General features: G+C 39.4%; 1 protein-coding gene across 3 annotated transcripts in view; it reads right to left on the bottom strand.

Moving 5' to 3' along the window:
- DMXL1 (Dmx like 1) overlaps positions 1-21,833 on the bottom strand; it is a 145,359-nt gene that overhangs the window by 96,976 nt on the left and 26,550 nt on the right. For all 3 annotated transcript variants that reach the window (XM_032799667.2, XM_032799668.2, XM_032799669.2), the window contains 4 exons: positions 17,014-17,080; positions 10,781-10,956; positions 6,401-6,590; positions 838-1,006 (listed from right to left, as the gene is read on the bottom strand). In XM_032799667.2, the coding sequence (XP_032655558.1) occupies positions 838-1,006; positions 6,401-6,590; positions 10,781-10,956; positions 17,014-17,080 (602 nt within the window). The remainder of the gene's footprint in view (positions 1-837; positions 1,007-6,400; positions 6,591-10,780; positions 10,957-17,013; positions 17,081-21,833) is intronic.

Here is a 21,833-nt window from a genome sequence, read left to right as displayed (position 1 = left end):
AAGGGAGAAGGCGCTGATCTGTGGGGTCTGCCAGCGGGCGGGAGATGCTGAGGGGGGTAGGGGAGTTGATAGAGGGCTACCAGCTGTGGACAAAGCAGGCAGCTAAACAATGTCATAGCGAAGCATTGCACAACTTTAAACGGAGCATGTTCTGTAATGAAGCAGGGATGTAAGACCAAATCAACGTTAAGGGAGAGGATGTTAAGTGGGGAGTTACTGTATCAGAATTTAGGTTTCCTCTGCAACCTTTATTTGGACCCACTGTACACATGCATTGTAATACTGTAACATGATCACATATCACTGTTTTTTTCCCCCTGCACACACACCTGCATTATTCAGGACACAAGACGGAACTGCTCTGGGATAGCCATTAATTGTAGGTTGCTCATTTTCTGGGTGACTGACTTGAGACATAAGGGTCTGATTTGCAGAAGTGCTGAGAACTCACAGCTTATATCAAAGCTGTGCTTTGAACATATAAAAGGCTATATAATGCTAAGTACTATGAAAAAATCAAGTCCTAGAGTCTCAAATTGGGTACCCAAAATGAGTGGATACTTTTGACCTTAATCTTTGAGTTCCCCACCTGTAAAATCGAGATAATACACCCTCACCTCACAGCGTTGTTGTGAAGCACTCCAATAGTATGGGAATGGGCACCAAAGAAAGCCATGAGGAATTGGTAATTCTGTCTTCAGAACAGGATTTAAATAGTGTGCAATGAATACACATAGGATCACATATTAAACCATGAGCAGAAGAGGCAAATTAAGGTTACACAGAGAAAAGTCTGTACTGCATTCTTTATCATACATCTTAACTGCTCATAATTACCTGTAGCTGGGTTGATGCTGGCAGCAATATGAAAGTGACAGAGTGCATTTGCATGCAAAGGAGTGTTCCTATGAACTTCATGAGGATCTTGCTGATGTGGGGAATATCCAGTATGTGCTATGAGAGCAAGTGACCTTCTCCTTCCTCGTCGAAAGGGCCTTAGATTTAACTGTGTGGAGAATAAGTCATTTTATTTTGTTTCCAAAGGAAAAAAGGAGGATTTAATCTATACATTATTTTCTAGAAAAGAAAGCCTGTGAAATTCTAACCTAAAGGAAGTAGCTTTTACAGTTAAAAAGTACACTGGTAAATTTATCAACTGTATTGTTCATAATGTATCTTCCATAGAAAACAGACTACATATTAAAGGATGTTAATGTCTTTAGAATCCTGTAGAAAGCTTGTATGTACACAGTGTTGCCTTGAATAGGCGTAGTAAAATTCAGAGAACTTGTATTCCAATGTACTGGACTGTACCTGTACGGCCTTCATGCTCAGACCAAATCAAATGCTGTGTCCTATAGCATTTCTTCAAGTGGAACACAAACCATGAACATTCAAGTTATTAAAAAAAATACTGAATTGGCTACTGTCACCAAATCCCCATGGTTGGATCAATACTTCATTTTCAACCTACAACAACAATCTCAGACTCAGACTTTAAAGCCAAGGAAGGACTGCCATCATCATCCAGTCTGACCTCCTGCACACTGCAGACCACAGAACCTTGCCAACCCACTCCTGTAATAAGCCCATAACCATTAGCTGAGTTACGGAGGTCCTCAAATCTTGATTTAAACGACTTCAAGTTACAGAGAATCCACCATTTATTGAAACTCAATCAGCAAACGACTCATGTCCCATGCAGCAGAGGAAGGCAAAACAAAAAATGAAAACCAGGGTCTCTGCCAATCTGACCTGGGGAAAACTTCCTTCCTGACCCCAGATATGACCATCAGTTAGCATGCAAGACCAACCAGCTAGACACCTGGGAAAGAATTCTCTGTAGAAACTCAGAGCTCTGCCCATCTAGTGTCCGATCTCCAGCTGTTGGAGATACTTGCTAATAGCTGTCAGGGATGGGCCATGTGTCATTGTAGGCAACCTCATCATATGACTCCTCCATAGCTTATCAAGATCAGTCTTGAAACAAGTTAGGTTTTTTGCCCCTACTACTCCCGAATTTCACTCCTCTGATGGTTAGAAACGAGCGTCTAATTTCAAGCCTAAGAAAGTTGTTGATGGCCAGTTCATATCCATTTCTTCTTGTGCCAACACTGGCCCTTATCTTAAATAATTCCTCTTCCTCCTTGGTATTTATCCCTCTGATGTATTTATAGAGAGCTATCATATCTCTTGTCAGCCTTCTTTTGGTCAAAATAAATAAACCAAGCTCTTTGAGTCTCCTCTCAACCCTTCTCTGAACCTATTCCAGTTTGAATTTATTTTCCTTAAACATGCAAGACCAGAACTGCACACAGTATTCAAGATGAGGTCTCACCAGTGCATTGTATAATGGTAACAACTCTTCCCTAACTCTATAGGAAATACCTCACCTGATTCATTCTTCAATTGGATCAGCATTTTTTTTTTTAAACAAACAAACAAAAAAAACAAACGGCTACATCATATTGGTGGCTCAGTCATCCTGTGATTGATCAATATACCCAGGTCTCTCTCTTCCTCTGTGGTAACACTCCAGCTTATAGCAAAAATTCTTGTTGATAGTCCCTGAGTACCTGGCCTTGCACTATTTCATTCCATTTCTATTAAACAAGTTTTCAAGGTCATCCAGATGTTCTTGTATAATATTTCAGTCCTCTTCTATCCTGGCAATACCTCCCAACTGTGTGTCATCGGCAAATGTTATTACCACAAACCAATATCTTCTGCCAACGTCATTAATGAAAATGTTAAATAAGATTGGTCCCAAAACCCATCCCTGAGGAACTTCACTAGTAGCCTCCCTTCCAGCCTGACAGTTCATTTTCCGCATGACTCGGTCTCCATTTTAAGCAGTTCCTTATCTACCTTTCAATTCTCATATTAACCTCCATCTCTCCAATTTAACTAATAAATTCCCATGTGCAACTGTCTAGAATGCCTTTGTGAAATACAGATAGATTGCATTTACTGGATTTCCTTTGCATGGAAAAATCTGTTATCGCAAAGGAAGATCAAGTTGTTCTGGCACAATCTACCTTCTATAAAACCATGTTCTATTTTATCCCAATTACCATTTACTGCTATGCCCGTAATTACACTCTTTCAAAATTTATTTTAAGTCCTTGTGCACAACAGACGTCAAGCTAACAGGCCTATAGTTACCCGGATCACTTTTTTTCTCCCCTTTATTAAACATAGGTGCTATGTTTGCAATTCTCCAGTCATAGGATATGATCCCAAGTTTACTGAATACTTAAAAATCCTTGATATTGGGCTATTTCATGTGCCAGTTCCTTTACTATTCTTGAACAGAAATCATCCAACCCTCCTCCCGCCCCCAGGTGCCACTGAGTTTGGCTTCCACCTTGGAGGTGGTCATTTCTTCTTCTATATCTTTGTTTCCACTAGCCATGCTAACACTGTCACCAAGTTCCTCATTAAAAACGGAGGCAAAATATTTGCTTAAAGTGTTGTAATTATTTCCTTACTTCCCCCCCTTGCCTCAAAAAACTCTAGTCAAGTAAGGTTCAAATTTTCAGGAGAGACATGGTCACCTATATGATATTGCTGAAGTCAAAGTCAAACTTTCCTATGTACTAGTCACCTTAGTGTTGTTACAATTTAATACCCCATTGGCATGAAAAACTGCACAAGATTTGACAGTGTAAAAGTGTAAAGAAACAAAACCTCAGATATCTGTCAGTTCAGTTCAATCTACCCAGATTCTGACTACCTTGTATGTTCAGGTTTTATCCTCTCTCAGTTTGTCATTCTTGCTCATTCTTAACTTTGTTGTAGATAGGCTGTTATGTAATATTCTCCCAGTTCTCCCTTTTTTTAAAATGAGAAAAATTCTTGTCTCTTGCACTCCCTTTGACTTAGAACATATAAGTAGATAGTATCTCCCCATTTCAAGGTCTCCTTTGGTTACACTAATTACCAACACTCATTGAATAACTTTTCTTCTCTGGGCTTGCACTGTGCTGTCTTCTAGTTTCCAATTCTACGTTATAGTCACCAATTCCAGGTTTTGTAAAACTGCTGCTTTAGCATGTGGTAATACCTTGTTTTACTAAGTTTCTTCTCTGTTGGGGTTATACAGATCCTGCAAAGCTCATCTGCAGGCACTGGACCAATCCCCTAGACTTTCATTATAAGATCTACAGATCTTGAAACTTCAGACTTTCAGACTATCACCCACATCATATCCTCTGCTTTACGCTCTTCATCTGGGAGACAAAGACCAACCATCAAACCCTACCACTAAGTTTGTGTAGAAGCTGTCTGCCCGTAACTTCTCTCCACAAGTATTCAAAAGGCACTTTTTCATCTGAGGGAGGCAGGCAGGCAAGGACCACTTTCCACAAATACATAAGGCCTTACAGAAAACAGTCTTATCTAAACCTCAGGCAAGGTAGCAAGAGAGGAAAAAATATAACCTTCTTCCACAATATCACCACTGCTTTATCAAAGAGGCAAGAGAACATCCCACAACTCCTGTGGTAACCAGATAACCCCGATCGCAGGTACTTCTCAAAGCACCATCCTAACTGGGGTTCCATAGCATCTACACCCTACACGTAAAGCTGCTCTCTATCATACACCATATTTTCCACATGGAACTAAAAATTATGGAGTACTCTACCTCAGTCCTCAGAACATGAGCACTGGTAGATGAATGAGGAGAATATTTCAAACCTTTTCCTGCTGCCATATATAGGTGTATGGAGGGATACTATTTTACTTTGTATCTCTCTGCTCCAATGACTTATGGATTTAGGGCAACAATAACCTTTATCTTCCCAGTCATTCATCCTGGCGTCTTCTCATGACCTCAAGGAGAGGGTTTTGGCCTTAAGACAAGAGGTAGTGAAACTATCAAGCCACTGTCATTCCTGTAGTGAGGCGACCTGGCTCCCAGCTGCCCCAGAGAGGGACAAGCCCCTCCAGATGCCAAAGTGGGTGGAGCCACTGGACCCTGCGCTCACCCCCCAGAGGTCAAGGTGCAGGAAAGGAAGTATAAAAGCCCAGCCCCAGGGCTCAGAAGCTGCCTGGTTGCTGGAGAGGCTGGATGCTGGTGCCCTAGTTCCTGCTGGGGAGACTCCTGCAGCCTGTGACCGCCTGAAGGCTAGCCCTACCCGTTGAGGCTGGATGCCGACCAGATGCCGGAGAAGCTAGTAAGCCTACCGGTGAGAAGGGACCCAGAGGAGCTGCCCAGCTTACCGCTCGCGGAGTACCCCGAGGAGCCCATGGTACTTGATGCCATGGAGGATGCCAATCAAACGCAGGTACTGCTAGAGGGGGAGGTTGGAAGTAGCCCAGGGGCAGCCGACCCTGGTCTGGCTGTGGCACACCCAGAGCCGATGTCAGTGAGTTGTGCCCAGGATCTCCACTGACACCATAGTGGGTCGTCTGCCACTGCTAGGGCCCCGGGCTGGGATGCAGTGGAGTGGGCAGACCTGCATCCCCCCTGCCACCCCGACGCTCAGGACCAGGAGCCTGGGCTTTGCTCTTGAACTGTTTGTTTGCTTCCCCGCCCTGACCCAGGGCCAGGGCTTGTTATAGAACTCTGTGCTCAGCCCCGCCTGAAGGTCTGAGCCCTGAACTGGTTGTTTGCCACCTCGCCCTGACCCAGGGCCTGGGCTTGTTATTACTGAACTCTGTGCTCGGCCCTGCTTGAGGGTCTGGGCCCTGAACTGGTTGTTTGCTGCCTGCCCTGACCCAGGGCTGGGGCTTGTTATTGAACTATTTGCTCACCCCTGCCGGAGGGCCTGTGCCCTTGACTCTTTCCTGCCCTACCAGGCTAAAATCACCAACTCACCGGACTTGTGTAATGAGGCGGCCTGGCTCCCAGCCACCCCAGAGAGGGGCTACCCCCACAACAGACACCTACAGTCTCCTTTGCCTGAAGATGTCCAAGGTGGGCTGCTGTGCAAGGAATTGCGACTGGGACTGACATGTTCTAGCACAACTGACAGATTTCAAGAGAACTCAAACTTCTTCTGTATTTTAAATGTCTTTACTCAATATATTGTCTCTCCATTTATGTGACTAATACCCTCAGAGATGCCAAACTTTATCTGCAACTATTGGGTTTTTCTTTAAATAGCTCATTTTTCAAAGCTAACATGCATACTGGAAGGCATATTAGCTGAAACAATTAACTTTAAGAGAATACTGCAGATTGTTCAAGAAAACAAGTTTTACTTCATTTTAAACATTCACATCGGAAATGTAACTCTAAAAGTTACTGAAACTTGTTTTTTAAAACACTCTTTCCAAAGAAATTATAAAAAACATGAATTACTCTCAGAATATATTCAGCAAATAATTTTTTAATAAATACAAAAAAAGATGTGATTTGTAAGCAGACAAAGTACTATCCAACAGTTCTCACCTCTAAAGCATTTTGCATTCGTTCCTTACTAGAAGCATTTCTTTTGAAGTTATTGGTTAAGTTCAGTGGTTCAGTCCAATGGTTGTATCCACCAGCGCATGATAAACTATCATTGGGTAACAAAGTCTCTGCCCAGAGGCGGCATACATTATCCTTGCAGCAAGTCAGCAGTACATTGCATACAGCACCACTGAAAGAAAGTTTTAGCCAGATTGAAAAAAATAGTTATAGTCTGAGCATCCAAATACCCACATAAAACAATGAAAGGTAAGAACTTAAATATAAATTTCCAGAATTATGCATGACACTATGCCTTAGGAAGCATATAAAAAAAATTACAAAATGAAGTTCTTTAATTAACCTAATAAATACCCCCAGAAAAGTAGGTGAAACTTTGGAACCCGAAATTGACTTAATGGTGCAACTATTTTAAATATTAGAAGTTTAGTGAATGGTCATGAATACAGCACTGGTATATGCTTTCCGCCACCGCAAACTTGCAGTTATGTAACTATGCAATACTGGATCTTTGGTTCCAGCATACAAAACTAGCCATTTGGATGCAAAAAGTGAACTGTATTTTATCATTTTTTGTTCTTTGAAGCAGTCTACAAATATTAAAAATCTTTAGCATTCCCTTGTAAGATAGGTATCCTCATTTTACAGATATGGAAATTTGGACATTGGCCATACTTTTGAACAAATTTACTTAAGTCATACAGCATGATTCTACAATAGACAGGACCATATAATAAGTTTTGTGACCACTTCTATGCTTATTTCTCTAAACGTTATTTGCATTATAATAGAACCAAGAAATCCCAATCAAGATCAGAACTCCATTATGCTAGGCACTATAAAAACTAGACAGACATTCAAGTTCCCTTCCCAGACAAGCTTACAATTTCGTTTAAGACAAGACACTACAAGGGGATGGAACAAATGATGGTTATATATCTAGTCTGTGGGCATAATTTTGTGATTCCATGCAAGAGTTGCTAGGGAAATGGTAATAGGTATTGTTTTGTGTACTCTCTCTCTCTCTCACACACACATACACACAGACACACTTACTCTACTTAAAAATTATCAGATGGCAAATTCCTGTTGGCATGATAGTAAAGATGAATTTGACAACTGCCAAGGTAGTAGCTTTGTGGAGGACATTCAGTATATAAGAGGTGGTACACTATGTATGTGGAATTCAAGTGGGCAGTCAAGACTGGTATTCTTAGAGCACAGGAAGTGGAGGGCAAGACAATACAGAATAAGTAAGGAGCAAACAGTTGTGATTGGCCTTAGGCTGCTGCAGTTGCACTCACTGATAACTGACAGAGAAATAGGATTCAAAGAAAGCCAATTAGCAGATGACAGCAAAGATCGTTAATTGAATAAATGCTTTGTATGACAAGTCTGTGTGCTGTATCAGGACAAACACTGGAAAGACAGAATGGTTTAAGATTGGCCCTGCCTTACGCCAGGAACACTTACCATCCCCACATCTTTTCTGCATTCTCACAGATTTTATGATGAGAAGGGCAGTAACTGCTGCTGAAGACACTAGTATTGTTTGGACAGGAGAAGCTGTAAGACTTATATTTTGCAGATAACAGTCATATTGCAGACTACCTTGGATTGAATGAAAAGACTATTTGTGAACATAAAAGCATAAGGTGCTGAAGTGGGACTTTATATCAGTAAGCAGAATACCAAGCCCATAGCAATAGAAGAAAATGAGGTCAACACTGGCGGACGTGTGATTGATGAGCAAGAGTACAACAGAGTCAATGACTTTGTTTATCTTGGAAGTACAGTATCGGTTAATAACCAGCTCACTGAAGTAGTAAAGGCAAGAACTGGCAAGCCTGCAGATCATTTCCTCATTTGCCAAACATCAAGAAGAGTAAGAAGATAAATCTACATGCTAAACTGAGATTATACAACTTGGAAACATATTAGATGGTAGAAATACACAACAGGAGGCTGAAAGCATCCCACTAGTGTTGTTTAAAAAGCATCCCAGGAATGCTTTGGAGAGATCACGTAACCAAGGTGGAAGTGCTGCTCCACACAGGTCAGTAATCTGCTCACTCAGTAGACAGACATATCTTACAACACAGGCTACAAGATATCTCCCAAATAATTCCTAGAGCATATGTCTTAGAAAAACAACCCCTCTTGATTTAAAAATTGACAGTAATGGACAATCCACCATAAACCTTGGTAAATTGTTCCAATAGTTAATTACTCTCACCATTAAAAATGTACACCTTATATCCAGTCTCAGTTTATTTAGTTTCAGCTTTCAGCCACTGGATTGTGTTGTATCTTTCTTTACTAAAAAGATATTATTAACTACTTGTTCCCCCATGCGGATACTTAAACTGTAATCAACTCATCCCTTACTGTCCCTTCACTGAGCTCATCGAGTCTAAGGCATGTTTTCTAACACTAATAATTTGCGTGGCTCTTCTCTGCACCATCTCCAATTTATCAACATCCTTCTTCAATTGTGTACATCAGAACTGGACAAAATATTCTAGAAACGATCACATGTGACCAATATAGATGTAAAATAACCTCTACTCCTATGTGAGATTCCCCTCTTTATGCATCCCAGGATTGCATTAGCGCTTTCAATCATATTGTCACACTGGGAGCTCATGTTCATCTGATTATCTAGGCCTCTATGAAATCTGGGTTCATGAGAGCATGGACAGAATCAAAACATTAATGCAGAATCCTGCTCTCACCAGCACTAAGACAGCAGCAGTAGGCAGGCAGGGCAGGCTGCATGGCTGTGCTATGTGGAGATGCACATAAGAGAGTCAAGCTGCTCTGGATCAGGAGCCTCCTGATCTGCTGTCCAGAGCTGAGAGGAGGTGGGCTGATGTCAGGGTGTCCCTCCTTCCCCTGCCCGTGTACCCAGTCTCTGCTGAGCTGGGGTGGAGGACAGGGGAGTGCCTGTCTGTGCACCAGCCTCTAGTTCAGGAGTGGTTGCTGCCAGCTGAACAAGTATTCAGGCTGGTGAGCGTGTTGCTTAGAGACACAGCATGCCGACACACACTCTCTGCCTCCCTCCCCCCCATCTCTATGGACTTCTGTTACTGTTCATCCATGTCAGTTGTCATATTACAGACTGCTACTTTAAAAAGTAATTTAAAATGTGTTACTTTAACTGTATACTGAATATCTGCAGGATGTTCTGTTTAAATTGTATGGGTTTTTTTGTAAAAACAGTTTTTCCCATTGCAATCCAGTTCTGAACATTTTTTATGCATTTATAGTAAGGCTACTTAATTGTTGTTAATGAATCAAATGATTTTTTATTAAAAACAAAGATGGAATTCTTTTTTTTTTTTAAATGGAAAAGAATGAAATCAGAAAATGCAAAATTAAACATATTTCATAGGGCCCTAATTATCCACCACAACCCTCAAATCTTTGTCATAGTCACTCCTAGCCAGGATAGTCTCCCAACCTGTAATTCTACATTCTTTGTTCCTAAATGTATCCATTTACATTTAGGTATATTAAAATGCATACTGTATGATACAGACAGAAGGAAACTGGGGTTCAGTGTGAATGACCATTTTATTTAGGTCCTAACAAGTCTGTCACCATGATATGTTGGGTCTTCGGGAGAGGATTTTGATTTTGCACTGGATACTCAAGTAAATGGAGAACCAGTGGAGATTGTTCACACCACAATGAGATCATAGCATTTGCATATATGACCAAGAAGCCATGCATAAATGTGAGTTTTGTTATAATGAGATTCTGGGAGACCATAAAGAGAGGAGGCGCAATAATAAAATGCACAAGAGCTATTTAGATAGAGTGCTTAATTACTGTTGGATACACACTGTACTGCAGAAGTCAGAACATTCACCAGGTCTGCTTGTTAAGACCGAAGTAGGAATATAATTTTGTTAGCCTCTGGACCAAAAGATGAGATTCCTGTCCAGAGCTAAATGCAAAACCTCTCTCTCTCTTCACCCGGGGCTTTCCCACCCTTACATCTTAAAAAAATAAAAAATAAAAATACAAGTCTGCCTTTTGCCAGTAGGGTAATAGGAAATAACTTTTTACTCATAGGAAGTGCTTAAACTGTGGTAAACAGAACATAAAAGAACCTTGACAGAATGTACAGTGTAACATGAGGTGTGTGAGGGAGCTCATGGTACATATAGAAGTAGCAGAGCAGCCACAATTTAGTATTGTTGAATCAGCACAGTAGGAAACTGGATTAAAACCAAGGTCTCCAGAGAAGAGCAGCTAGGGTAGTTTTAAAAAAAGAAGCCTGTTACAAATGTTGGAAGGAAAGTTTATCAGGTAATGAACAACAATTTACAGATATCAAGCAATTAAGCTACTGACCGTGGCATGTATTTGCTTGTCTTCCTCCATGAAAATCCATTTACAGATCGAGGATGGGCCAAGTAAACAAATGAAAAATCAACCTCTTGTGCTTGTTTTTGTGGACTTGAACTTTGAGGTGTTACTGCTGATCGCCAACTATCAGTATTATACCACACTTTTACAAGACAGTCATCCTGGGCAAAAAGTAGGAAAACAAAAGAAAATTCCAGGGTGAATAAGTGTTTTTTTTTTATTTAAATAGGAATATTGATATTAATCCTGTTAAACCTATTTAAATTAAATTTTAAATGGACAACTTAAAATAATCTGAATAAATAAAACATAATATTCAAACAGTATATTTGCTGCTGAAGTTTCAAAGAAAGTCCAACCACTGAACTGGCAGAAGTCACTGGCTAAGCACCTGGAACCAGAATCTGTTGAAGTGCTAAACAAGCTTTTGACAGCAGTAAAGTCTTATGCAGGTGTAGACAGTATTTTCTTCCTTTCAGTTTATTTCACTAGTTTAGTTCAATTACATGTTGATAAAAAGTTTAAAAAACAGTTGGAGTTGAAAGAGCAGAAAAATTTGTTTCTCTCTTTCAATGTACAAATAAAAATGAAGGGGGAGGATCAGATCGACTAGTTCTAAAGTCTGGAGGACTTCACTAACTACAAATAGTGCTTATGTTTATTAAATCAGTTTCAAACATAACATTTTGATAACTTTTTTTCTTGTATAGCCAGCACATTTAAGGTTTATTTAACTAATAAATATAGGATTTTTAATATTGTGCGTTTTTAACTGAATTGCAAATCTCCAAATGCAGCCTGACACTAATTACAAATAAAAAGTTGATCTAGTAAATAAGTGTATCATTCACCATTTTCTAAACACAATAAAATAAAAATACAGAGTTTAAATAAATGTAAATTTTACATAATCGTCTAAATATGTATAGGCATAGTGTATTCTCCTAGCTGTCAAGTACTCAGTTATACAACCATTAAAAAGTCAACTTTGTTGGTAAATAAGAAGTCTAAATGTAAAACCAGATTCAAACTGGATGTAAAAATCAATAGTTCTAGCTCACTAACTCAAATAGATGATTTACATCACCACACACTTTAGGAAATTTCAGCTGAAAATTTTCAACTAGTTCCCACAGATTCTAGATGATATTAAGTTGGTGCATTTGAAAGCCTCAAATATCGCCTGACAATGCTTTTTACATAGAGTATCATTTGTCTGGTGGCAGTGAATTCCAGTCACTCAGTAAGCTTTAGGCCTTTCTTGTCTGTCCAATATAAAAAAAATTTTCAAAGACCAAATGGTGCCATAGAAATCCTAGATTCTGTCCTAGATGGTGAAAGAACTCCCTTTTAGGGCTACTCTACACCAGATGTGCTAAATCAGTGCAGCTGCATCGCTATAGTACATCTAGTGAAGATATTCTATGCTGACAGGAGAGAGCTCTCCCATAGGCATAATAAATCCACCTCCGCAAGAGGTGGTAGCTATGTCAGCGGGAAAGGTTCTCCCACCAACATAGCGCAGTTCACATTGGCGCTTAGGGACGTATAACTTACATCACTCAAGACCGTGGCTTAGTCACACCTCATAGTGACCTACGTTACTCCAAGGTCATAGTGTAGACTTGGCCTTAGTGAGTCTTGCGTCAAATCTCCACCTCCTTTTGGTTGTCTGAACATCCTAATGGCATGGAGTTCCTGGAGGAACTGCTGAGATATTCTGTCATGGTTTCAACTTGTGCAATTCCATCAACTTCAACAGAGTTAATTCTGACTTACACCTGTGTAAATAGGAGAATCCAGGCCACTGACCTGAGAAAACTACACAAACATCTATGACATTCAGGATAATGAAGAGGTTTAGGCACATCTACTGTCCAGTTCTCCAGATTCTCTCTAACTATGCTTATCAAGCAGGGTATTGCCCTAGACAGGATCTTCTGCCTAGTCACAAAGGGCTCAAGAACTGTACCATATCTTGGCCAGACAACCCCTTCCATACAGTGAAGACTCAAGGGCTCAGTTTATCTTGGGAACATCCCAATGAAAAAAACCAACCCAGCTAAAACATCAATGTTCTAGGTTTCTAACAAGCAAGTCCATTATGATCACACTTACATGGTGGCAGTAAAGAACCCTCTCTTCATCCCTAAAGATCACTTATTCTCAGATGATCTATGAAAGAAAAGCCAAAGCAAGAGAAAGGAAATGCTGGTGATGGAAAAACCTCAATAGACTCAAATAAAGCTAGAGTATATGGACCATTATGTCCATGAAAGACAAGATCCTTCTCTGCTCTAACAGACAGAGTTGCACTCACCAGAACTACCCCAGATTTGGAGCCACATCATTGCAGTGACTGAGTGGTTGCATTTTTATCAGCTTTATTTCACAAAGTGACCAAAAGGACATCTATTTTGAACACCAGGAATATAAGGCAAAGGTAAATTAATGACATGATAAAATACTCATAATTAAGCCCACAGTGTGGTGGAAGATACCTGCCTCCAGAACCTGTGCCACCAAAAGGACATTTCATTTTATGCATGAGAACACACACACACACACACACACTTAACGTTGTGAGCTGATCTAAAATAAAACTAAAATAATCCGAAAACTGAATATTAAAGTCACAAGTAAGCAGTTCCTTAAGGATTCAGCTGAGTTAATTTACTACCAACCATATACTATTTTACTGGCTACCAAATACTGAGCAGGTACACTGAGATTTTCTCTTTTTGGTGATGCTGGGAATTGGTGTAACGTATCTTGAAGTTTTAAGAACACTGACTACAACTTCAGTTACTTGGACCATACTTATCAGCAAGTTATCTTATTCTTAGAACCAATAGAGTTCTGTAGGCATCACAGGGTGGGAGGGAAGAAGAGACACCAAGACAAAAAAAAAAAAAATTCACCTTCTGAGCTTAACCAAAGCCTTAGTGTCCTCTCATCTCCATCAAAGGTTAATAAAGGTGAAAAGCTCAAACACTAACTCCTTCCTTCCTCAGACCTGAAGAGCTTGGTGTAGCTCAAAAGTTTGTACCTTCAGAGTTGGTCCAATAAAAAGAATTACCTCATCTACTTTGCCTCTCTCAAAGGTGAACAAAACATTTATACATGTCTTCACTTCCTGTTGGATGAAGCAAAAGTTCACTAGTACTTTGTTCAAATATGTTGTCTCCCTAATCTAGGGACCCTCTGTAAGAACCCATCATCAACTGGTTTAACCCACATGCTGTAGTGTTTTCCTTTCCTAAAGAGTAAGTAGCAAATGTCTTGCAGGACACTGCTGCAGGGTGGACTGATTTAAAATTTAGACGATTTTAATCACCAATGGAAATCCTTGATTTAAGTCACTGATTTTAATCTAATTTTCCGTTTGTACTTCAGTTATTTTCAAAAGAAAGGTACATTCTCATTGGCACAAATAACCATTAAAATACAGATTTACAACTAAACAGAACCTTTACTCTAGATTTGGTTCATCTTTTTGACACCGAGGGTACACTATACCTACATACATACGTTTAAAAAGTTATACAGCTTAATATTTTCACATTCTTATCACACATTTTAGCATGTTAGTAAATGATGAATGATATATTATTTATTAAATAACATTTTGCTCATGATGTGTGTCAAGCTGCATTAAGATGGTAATAAATTTAAACACAAAACAGCATATAAAATATATTTATTAAAAATAACCTTAAATATTTTAGATACATAAAACTTCTCTTATCAAAACATGTTTCACATTTACAATTAAATCACCTTACACAGAGGCATTAACTGCAGTCAGTGATTTAAACTCATCATTTCAGGTCAGCCTGGGAAAATTTACAAATAAACCTAAGTGAAATTGACTGATGCTTAAGTTCCTACTTGCCTAGGTCTCTTTAAAAGGGGTCTCCTAAATTACTTTGCCAGTCTCTTGCACCCAGGAACACAGTCCTTGGGTCCCCCACAGGATCAAGCCCTTAATACAGTATATAACCTATTTTGCCACATTTATAAAGATTGACCACAGAAGTTAAAGTCAGGGGGAAAACAATCTTTCTTTATATAGAAAAGCACATTTTAACACAAAGTTTTTGATAAGAGGCTCATGGATTCAGTATAATTTTTTTTGTTTAAATGTTTTAAGAGACTATAAAAAATTTAGACCTTAACATATCTTGTATTAAGTTCAGATTTCATTTTAAACAGGTATATTCTTGAAAAGAAAAAAAAAGTACTGTATTCTATTTTAAACAGAAATTTAAAGATTTTAAATATAAAAATCTGATTTGATTTTTTTTTAATGTCATTTTTTATTCACTCCGTACTGCTCCATTCCATTCCTCCAGGGTTTCTTCAAAGAGTATGAGCATGTTTCTCTCTGCTTGTGTATGGAGAACAGTGGTCTGACTAGATGAGTTAGGGCCATTCTCAGAGCAAGTTTCTGCCTCCAGTATACTTGTTTGTAGTTATTTATTCCATAACAGATCATGTGCTTGTAGCATACACTCATGTTTAGTACAGTTGATGACAATTTTTTAATCCCTTTCCAAAATGCACAGCTATGCCAGGACTACAACCTAGCCAAAAAACACACTAAGATCAATCCTCACAGGGATATAACAGTCTGTCACTCAACACCGAGACTTCCAGATCTACAGAGGCTGGCACACGTGGAGATGTGCCATCCATTTTTATAGACCCTAGAGTGAGAATCAGCCCAAAGAGAGCGCACAATCCTTACCGATACTTCCTAAATCTGAAAAACCCTCTTTGTCAGTCCCATATTTGTCCTGGATCCTTTCAGGCTCGGGTTTAGGGAAGTTTATCATTAACCTGAGCAACTCCATCAACCCAATGAGCTTTATATCTGTCACTCTATTCTCTTTGATCAACCAGTAGTTACATAGGTGAACACAGGTTGTCCCAGCCTTAAATGTACCTATTGCTAGCACTCTATCCATGGTACAGGGCATACACTACATAGCAGATTACTAGTATGGGAGCTTTGTTTCATTTCCTGACTTCAGAAACTTTTTAGCCATAACCTTAATGTTACATGATCTTCATTATAAGATATGTTGAGCAACCAATTTCCATTATCATCAAATTCTCAGAATTTGGCTTTGGATATGGTTCAAGAACATTCTGACACGACCGTCTTGTGATGTCATATCAGTATTTAAATCCCCTTCCAACAAGAATGATAGCATTAATAACATCAATAGATAGCCTATGTACACACTCTCCACAGATACTGCAGGCTCCAACATGGACAAACAATACTGTTTTTCAGTGCACCCATCATACCACCTTGAGTTTCCATCTCCTTGATTCCACAGCATTAAGTTCTGTATACTGTTTTGGAGAGCTGAGTAAGGAGAATTAAATAGCTTTTCTAGAACTAGAAGTTGGCAGATCACCTGGTTAGCGCTATTAGAGATGGGACAACATGGTGGTGGTTTCACCTTGAATACCATTCCCAAGCTGCTGCAACAATCAGGGCTTTAGTAGCTGGAACTTGTTCACTACCAAGTTTTCAAAGCTAAATTTGTAAGCTGCCACAGACATTGGACACTAACATGGGTACCTATTAGAAGACACTGACCATGGAGGCATAAGTTTCCATGCAGGCTTATTTAAAAACCTGAAGATTTAATGCTTACATGTCAAACACTCAAAAGTTGCAGACAGTCTGATTGCTCACCCAGCTTTCAGAGAGTCTATATTTAATGGGATAAAGAGATTGCTTAACAGGTGGTGTCACTCATGTTGGCACATCAGCTTCTCTTCAAAAACGTATTTTTTAACATTAAGTAAAACTCCAATATTTCCCTTCACTTTTTAGTAAGTAATCACATCTAATTTTCATTTCATGGGCCTACTCCTCTGGTACAGACCATTCACTTCCTAATGCCTTATGTTTTGGCACTGAACTATTGTCTATTCATAACAGAAACAAAGGCAGTACTACTAGAACTAAATCTGTAGGGTTTCTGTTCTGAATTTTAGCCCTCCCAATTACTCAAAGTAGTCACTAAACAGCATTAGGAGATGAATTTTTGGAAGCTACTGACATTCTGAATTATAAAAAAAGAAAAAAAAACAAGTATTACTTCTCCTGTTTTTCAAAAAATGGATGCAGTCAAGTTCTGCATTATTTCATAACCTTTCTAAAGAAACGTAATGCTGTCATACCAAAAGTTATTTACCTTTCCTGCAGTAGCGAAGAATTCTCCATCTGGTGAAAATTTCATTAGATAAACTTGGGAAGCAGTTCTGTAAAATATCAAATTAATGTTTTTTTTAATTCTTTAACTAAAAAATGTAGCAACATAAATAAGGTAAAAAAATTTCAGAAGTATAGAATACATAGTTATTTCTTTGATATTTTATGAAAAATCCTTTTATTTTAGGTTTAGTTTCATACACTGCAGTTGGTACCATCAGACTCAAGTGCTAGCAAGCTATGTGGTGCTGTGAAGAGACCCTTCTACAGCTGAAGAGTCAAAGGAAGGCTATAGTTAGCAGAGACATCAGGTTCAGATGACCTGCCGTCTCCTGCCAGAGACAATGTGATTGTGATGAGGTGGGTCCTGATGGTTTGGTCTTAAACTGCTTCTCCTAGATGCGCTCAATCCCCACCTCACGCACACTTCAAATTCAATTCCACTCAGTTTTTTCCATGAACAAACCATAAGAACACTTCTCTTCCTGCACCATATATCAGAGAGAACTACATTAAAGCAGTACTGATTTTCTGTTTTGTTTTTAAATCTAATACACCACTTGAAGTAGTCCTCATTACTGGTTCTGCTAGCCTGATGATTAAAACAAGGATTTTTTTTTTTTAAATCTAGTTAATTAGGTTGTGCTTTCACTGCACTGCACTTCACTTCCTTTGAAAAATATGTAGGCTTTCATTGTTTGTGCACTCAGCTACTGCATGGATGTTGGAATTGTAAATATTGAGGTTTTAAAAATCAGTGATTAAAATTTCCATTAGCCTTGGATTTTTATAAAAATGAAAAAATCTAAAATGTAAGGCTTAACCCATGAACAAATCTATAAGTGACAAGTTGGTCATCAATTCACCTATATTGTGATGAATACCTACCACAGCATAATCATAAGACAACACTCAGTGATGCAAATCAGAAAGCTTTATAACAAAGCCACAATTTAAGTAGTTCAGTGTTCAACAGTACTCAGTTTAGGGTGGGCTCCAATAGGCGTTGACACTATTTGAATTTATGTGATGTCTCCATCAAATTGGAGTTGATTTAGAGAAAGGTACATATCCATGTTCTAGATATATTAAACGCCACAAATCCTCTTGCACACTTTTAATTACAGAAAGTTTATGATTTTAATAGACAGTTACCCAACTGGAGTGTATACACATTACTGAAGACTGATTCCTGACTGTGATATCTGAAACATTTTCTGAGGAGGTTGTGGTGAAATAAGATACTGAAAAACAGGGATGCTTCCATAATGTGCCCATCCCCATCTTTATAGTGTGGTCAGCAATGCAGATGTTCTGTCTAGATTTATTTCCCAAACCATTTTGGTTATTTGAAGAAACTGGGTAAAACACACATTGATACAAGCACACGAGGCATAAAGATGACATCCCTCTTCCACTGTCATGATGCAATTATCTGAGCTGACTATTGGAAGAAAAAAAGTTATTTTTTCAGAAGTTTAAAACCAGGAAAATCACCACTTGGTAAGTCTTAAAAATGAGCTCAAAAGATAGGCAAACTCCAGAGATGGTATTTTTGTTTTAGGTTTTGAATCAATTTAAGACAGACCTAAGTACCCTCTTTCTTTAAGTGATCTTAATACCCTACATGATCTTGGATACCATTATACATTATATTCCAAATAAAATTAAAATTAATAGCAGAAAGTGAGAACTACTGTGACCAGATCTCACATTTTTGAGATTTATGGAAACAGACAGTAAAAATTAAGCCATTTTTGAAAGAATGAGAGTATTTTCTATTTATCTTTTTTCTGTTACACACTGAAATAGAACAGAATGCACTTGTTTTCACAGGAACTACAAACAACCTGGAAAAAAAATAAAAAGAAAAAAAAGGATCTGGATGATGTAGTGAGGGTGTGCTGATGTTAGAACTTATATTTGAAAATAAATCTGTGCAAATGCAAGTTCATTGCCATAGTAGAAAGGAGGGGGGAAAAGAGGGACTTCCTTGAAACTCTACAGAGAGCTATGTTTTGAAGAATGTAAAATGCTTCTACAATTCAACTGGTCCAAAAGTAAAAGGAAAACATTTCATTTTATTCTTAGTCTGAAAGAGTCATAAACCTTCTGTTTACCTTTTTTTTTCAGTTGCTGGAGTACCTGGGTTGACCTCTATCCTGGAAAGTTGGAAATAATATCTCCTGGAGCCAGGAGAAGAAAATGGCCAGAAAGATTACCTATTATGTTGAGAGTTCTTGCTGAGTACCTTGACTGGGAAAGCAGGTTGATCCATTTTGAACTAATTCTTCAGATTTTTCTAATGGATTTTCCAAGATCATCAAAGACATTGGCATGAATGAAGCCACTATTAAAGATCTTTGCGTAACATCTCAAATTCTGATCCCCTCATTTTGCTTTGAACAAAAATGAGATTGTCAGTTACAAATTGCTATGTTCTGCATAACCTCAGCTAATTTAGCTATACAATTTGTAAAAAGGAGCAATGCTGCAGTGTTTTCCCAAAGACAGAGTACCTGCTCCATACGCTACAATTAAAAATCTTTGGGACCCAACTGCGTTATGTGCTGAGGAAATCTCAATTCTGAGAAAAGAAGAATTTCCATAACAAACTAGTTCATACTAAAATCCATTATTTTTATGTCCATGAAACATTTCAAGATGTGATGAAAATAATCTAGCAGCAAAAACACTAAGAAATATATTTAACCGATTCCTTCCCCTTCAGGTTTTAGTGTAAGGCTTCTAAACTCCTCATCTGGGAGGCATGAAAACTTGGGGAGAAACTTCTGTCTGTAGCAGAACAAGTAGATGAGACTCTATGTTAGAATTGGTAATTCATTTGAAATTTAGAGTTAGGGTCCCAGAGAAGTATTACCTGAGAACAAAGAAGGCCTTATAAATGATACTAGTATAGGCTAGACCACTGCTGTGTGGGTGAGAAAAGCCTGTGAAAAATGGGCTGAAAATGGCAGCTGAGCTGAGTTGCACTGAACAGAGTGAGGGAGCCAGAAGAAATTCAGATTTAATACACAAGCTTCTAGAAGGAAGGTTAAATACGTTCCTATTTCTGGAAATCAAAGTCACTTTAAGTGCTCAGCAGACAGAGGGGAAATTCTCACATTCTGAAGTGCTCTACTGTAAGCCTAAAGCTTCTCTCCCAGAAAAGCAATGTCAACTATTGATCAAGTTCTGTGCTGCAGCAGTCCAGTAAAGGGAATTTGACCTCAAAGGAACAAGGAAGGGAAACAACACTTCTAAATTCCATTTTTTGCGCTGGAATAAGCAGTTTTGTCAGGGTCTAGAGTCCGGCAGCAAACATGCTACCAGGCAAAAGATGCAGATTATGCAGCGGTGGAAGAAGAGCTGGAGGGATGTAAATGGGACATCTCTGCTTCTCTCTCTCTCTCTAATAGACCTGGGTAAGGGGATGCTGCCTGAAGCAATCCTGTGGTATTACTTGCTTCTTAATTAGTGATGACCTAATATATAGACCTAAACAAAGCCCTGCAGTCTTTCGACAAGTGGAAGGTCTCCTCTGTTTTAGAATTGGTCTTAAATTGTGGTTGTACCTCCAGTCTTCTGATCTCCACAGATGCAACCATAGCATATGCTGCAGAATTGGATGCCTCCAGCTCTGGAAGGAAGTGCAGGCTCTCAGTGGTCCTCAGTCAGGATGGATTTTAGTTTCTCAGTGCAGGGCGTTAGGGGCCCAGGGCAGCGGGTAAAGAGGCGCATGGCAGGGGGTTAGGAGATGTTCAGGTGTGTCTGGTGGAGGCTCCGGGGGCGGGAGGAGAAGGAGGATCCGCCACGCACTGCCATCACTTGTGGGTACCACTCCCCGAAGCTCCCATTGGCCATGGTTCCTGGCCAATGGGAGCTGCAGGAGGTGTTGTCTGCAGGCAAGGACAGCGCACAGAGCACTCTGTCTACCCTCTCCTCCAGGGGCTGCAGGAACATCGTGCCAGCCACTTCCAGGAGCAGCACAGGGCTAGGGCAAGCAGGCAGCCTGCCTTAGCCCCACTGCACTACAGGGCTGGCAATCCTACAGGCTGGACTGAAAGCCCTGACAGGCAGATCCAGCCTACAACTTGCCCTCCCCTGCGCTAGAGAGACTTTTGTCAGGACATTGGCTGCCCTGTGACTGTTGAGCCTGAGACAAAAGCAGCACCTGTGGAATCCGTTGTTAAAACTACATTAAGTTTCACAGGGTGGACAGGTTTTGAATCTCTGAGATTTAGCTACTGACATATTCCTAGATCCACAGCTGGAGAGAGGTATCATCTAGCCTATAAACTAAATGTATGACTTAGTCTTTTCATCCATTGGCACAAAAAAAACCTTAACACCTAGTTAAAAATACTACCACCACATTAATGCTAGCAGAGTGTGCACAGAGAACAGGTGTACATTGCAAGGAAAAATTACCCCAACTATACATACAATATGATGGGGGCTAATTTAGATAAAACTAATCAGGAAAAAGATCTTGGAGTAATTGTGGATACTTCTCTGAAGATGTACATGCAGTGTGCAGAGGCGGACAAAAAAGCAAACAGGATGTTAGGAATCATTAAAAAGAGCATAGAGAACAAGACTGAAAATATATTATTGCCCTTATAAAAAACGATGGTATGCCCACATCTCGAATATTGTGTATAGATGTGGTCTCCTCATCGCAAAAAAGATATACTGGCACTAGAAAAGGTTCAGAAAAGGGCAACTAAAATGATTAGGGGTTTAGAGAGGGTCCCATATGAGGAAAGATTAAAGAGGCTAGGACTCTTCAGCTTGGAAAAG

The sequence above is a fragment of the Chelonoidis abingdonii genome, chromosome 6 (genome assembly GCF_003597395.2).
Source record: "Chelonoidis abingdonii isolate Lonesome George chromosome 6, CheloAbing_2.0, whole genome shotgun sequence".
In the NCBI taxonomy this organism is placed as follows: Eukaryota; Metazoa; Chordata; order Testudines; family Testudinidae; genus Chelonoidis; species Chelonoidis abingdonii.
Note: the sequence above shows the minus strand (reverse complement) of the source record. Positions and strands in the feature narration are given on the sequence as shown.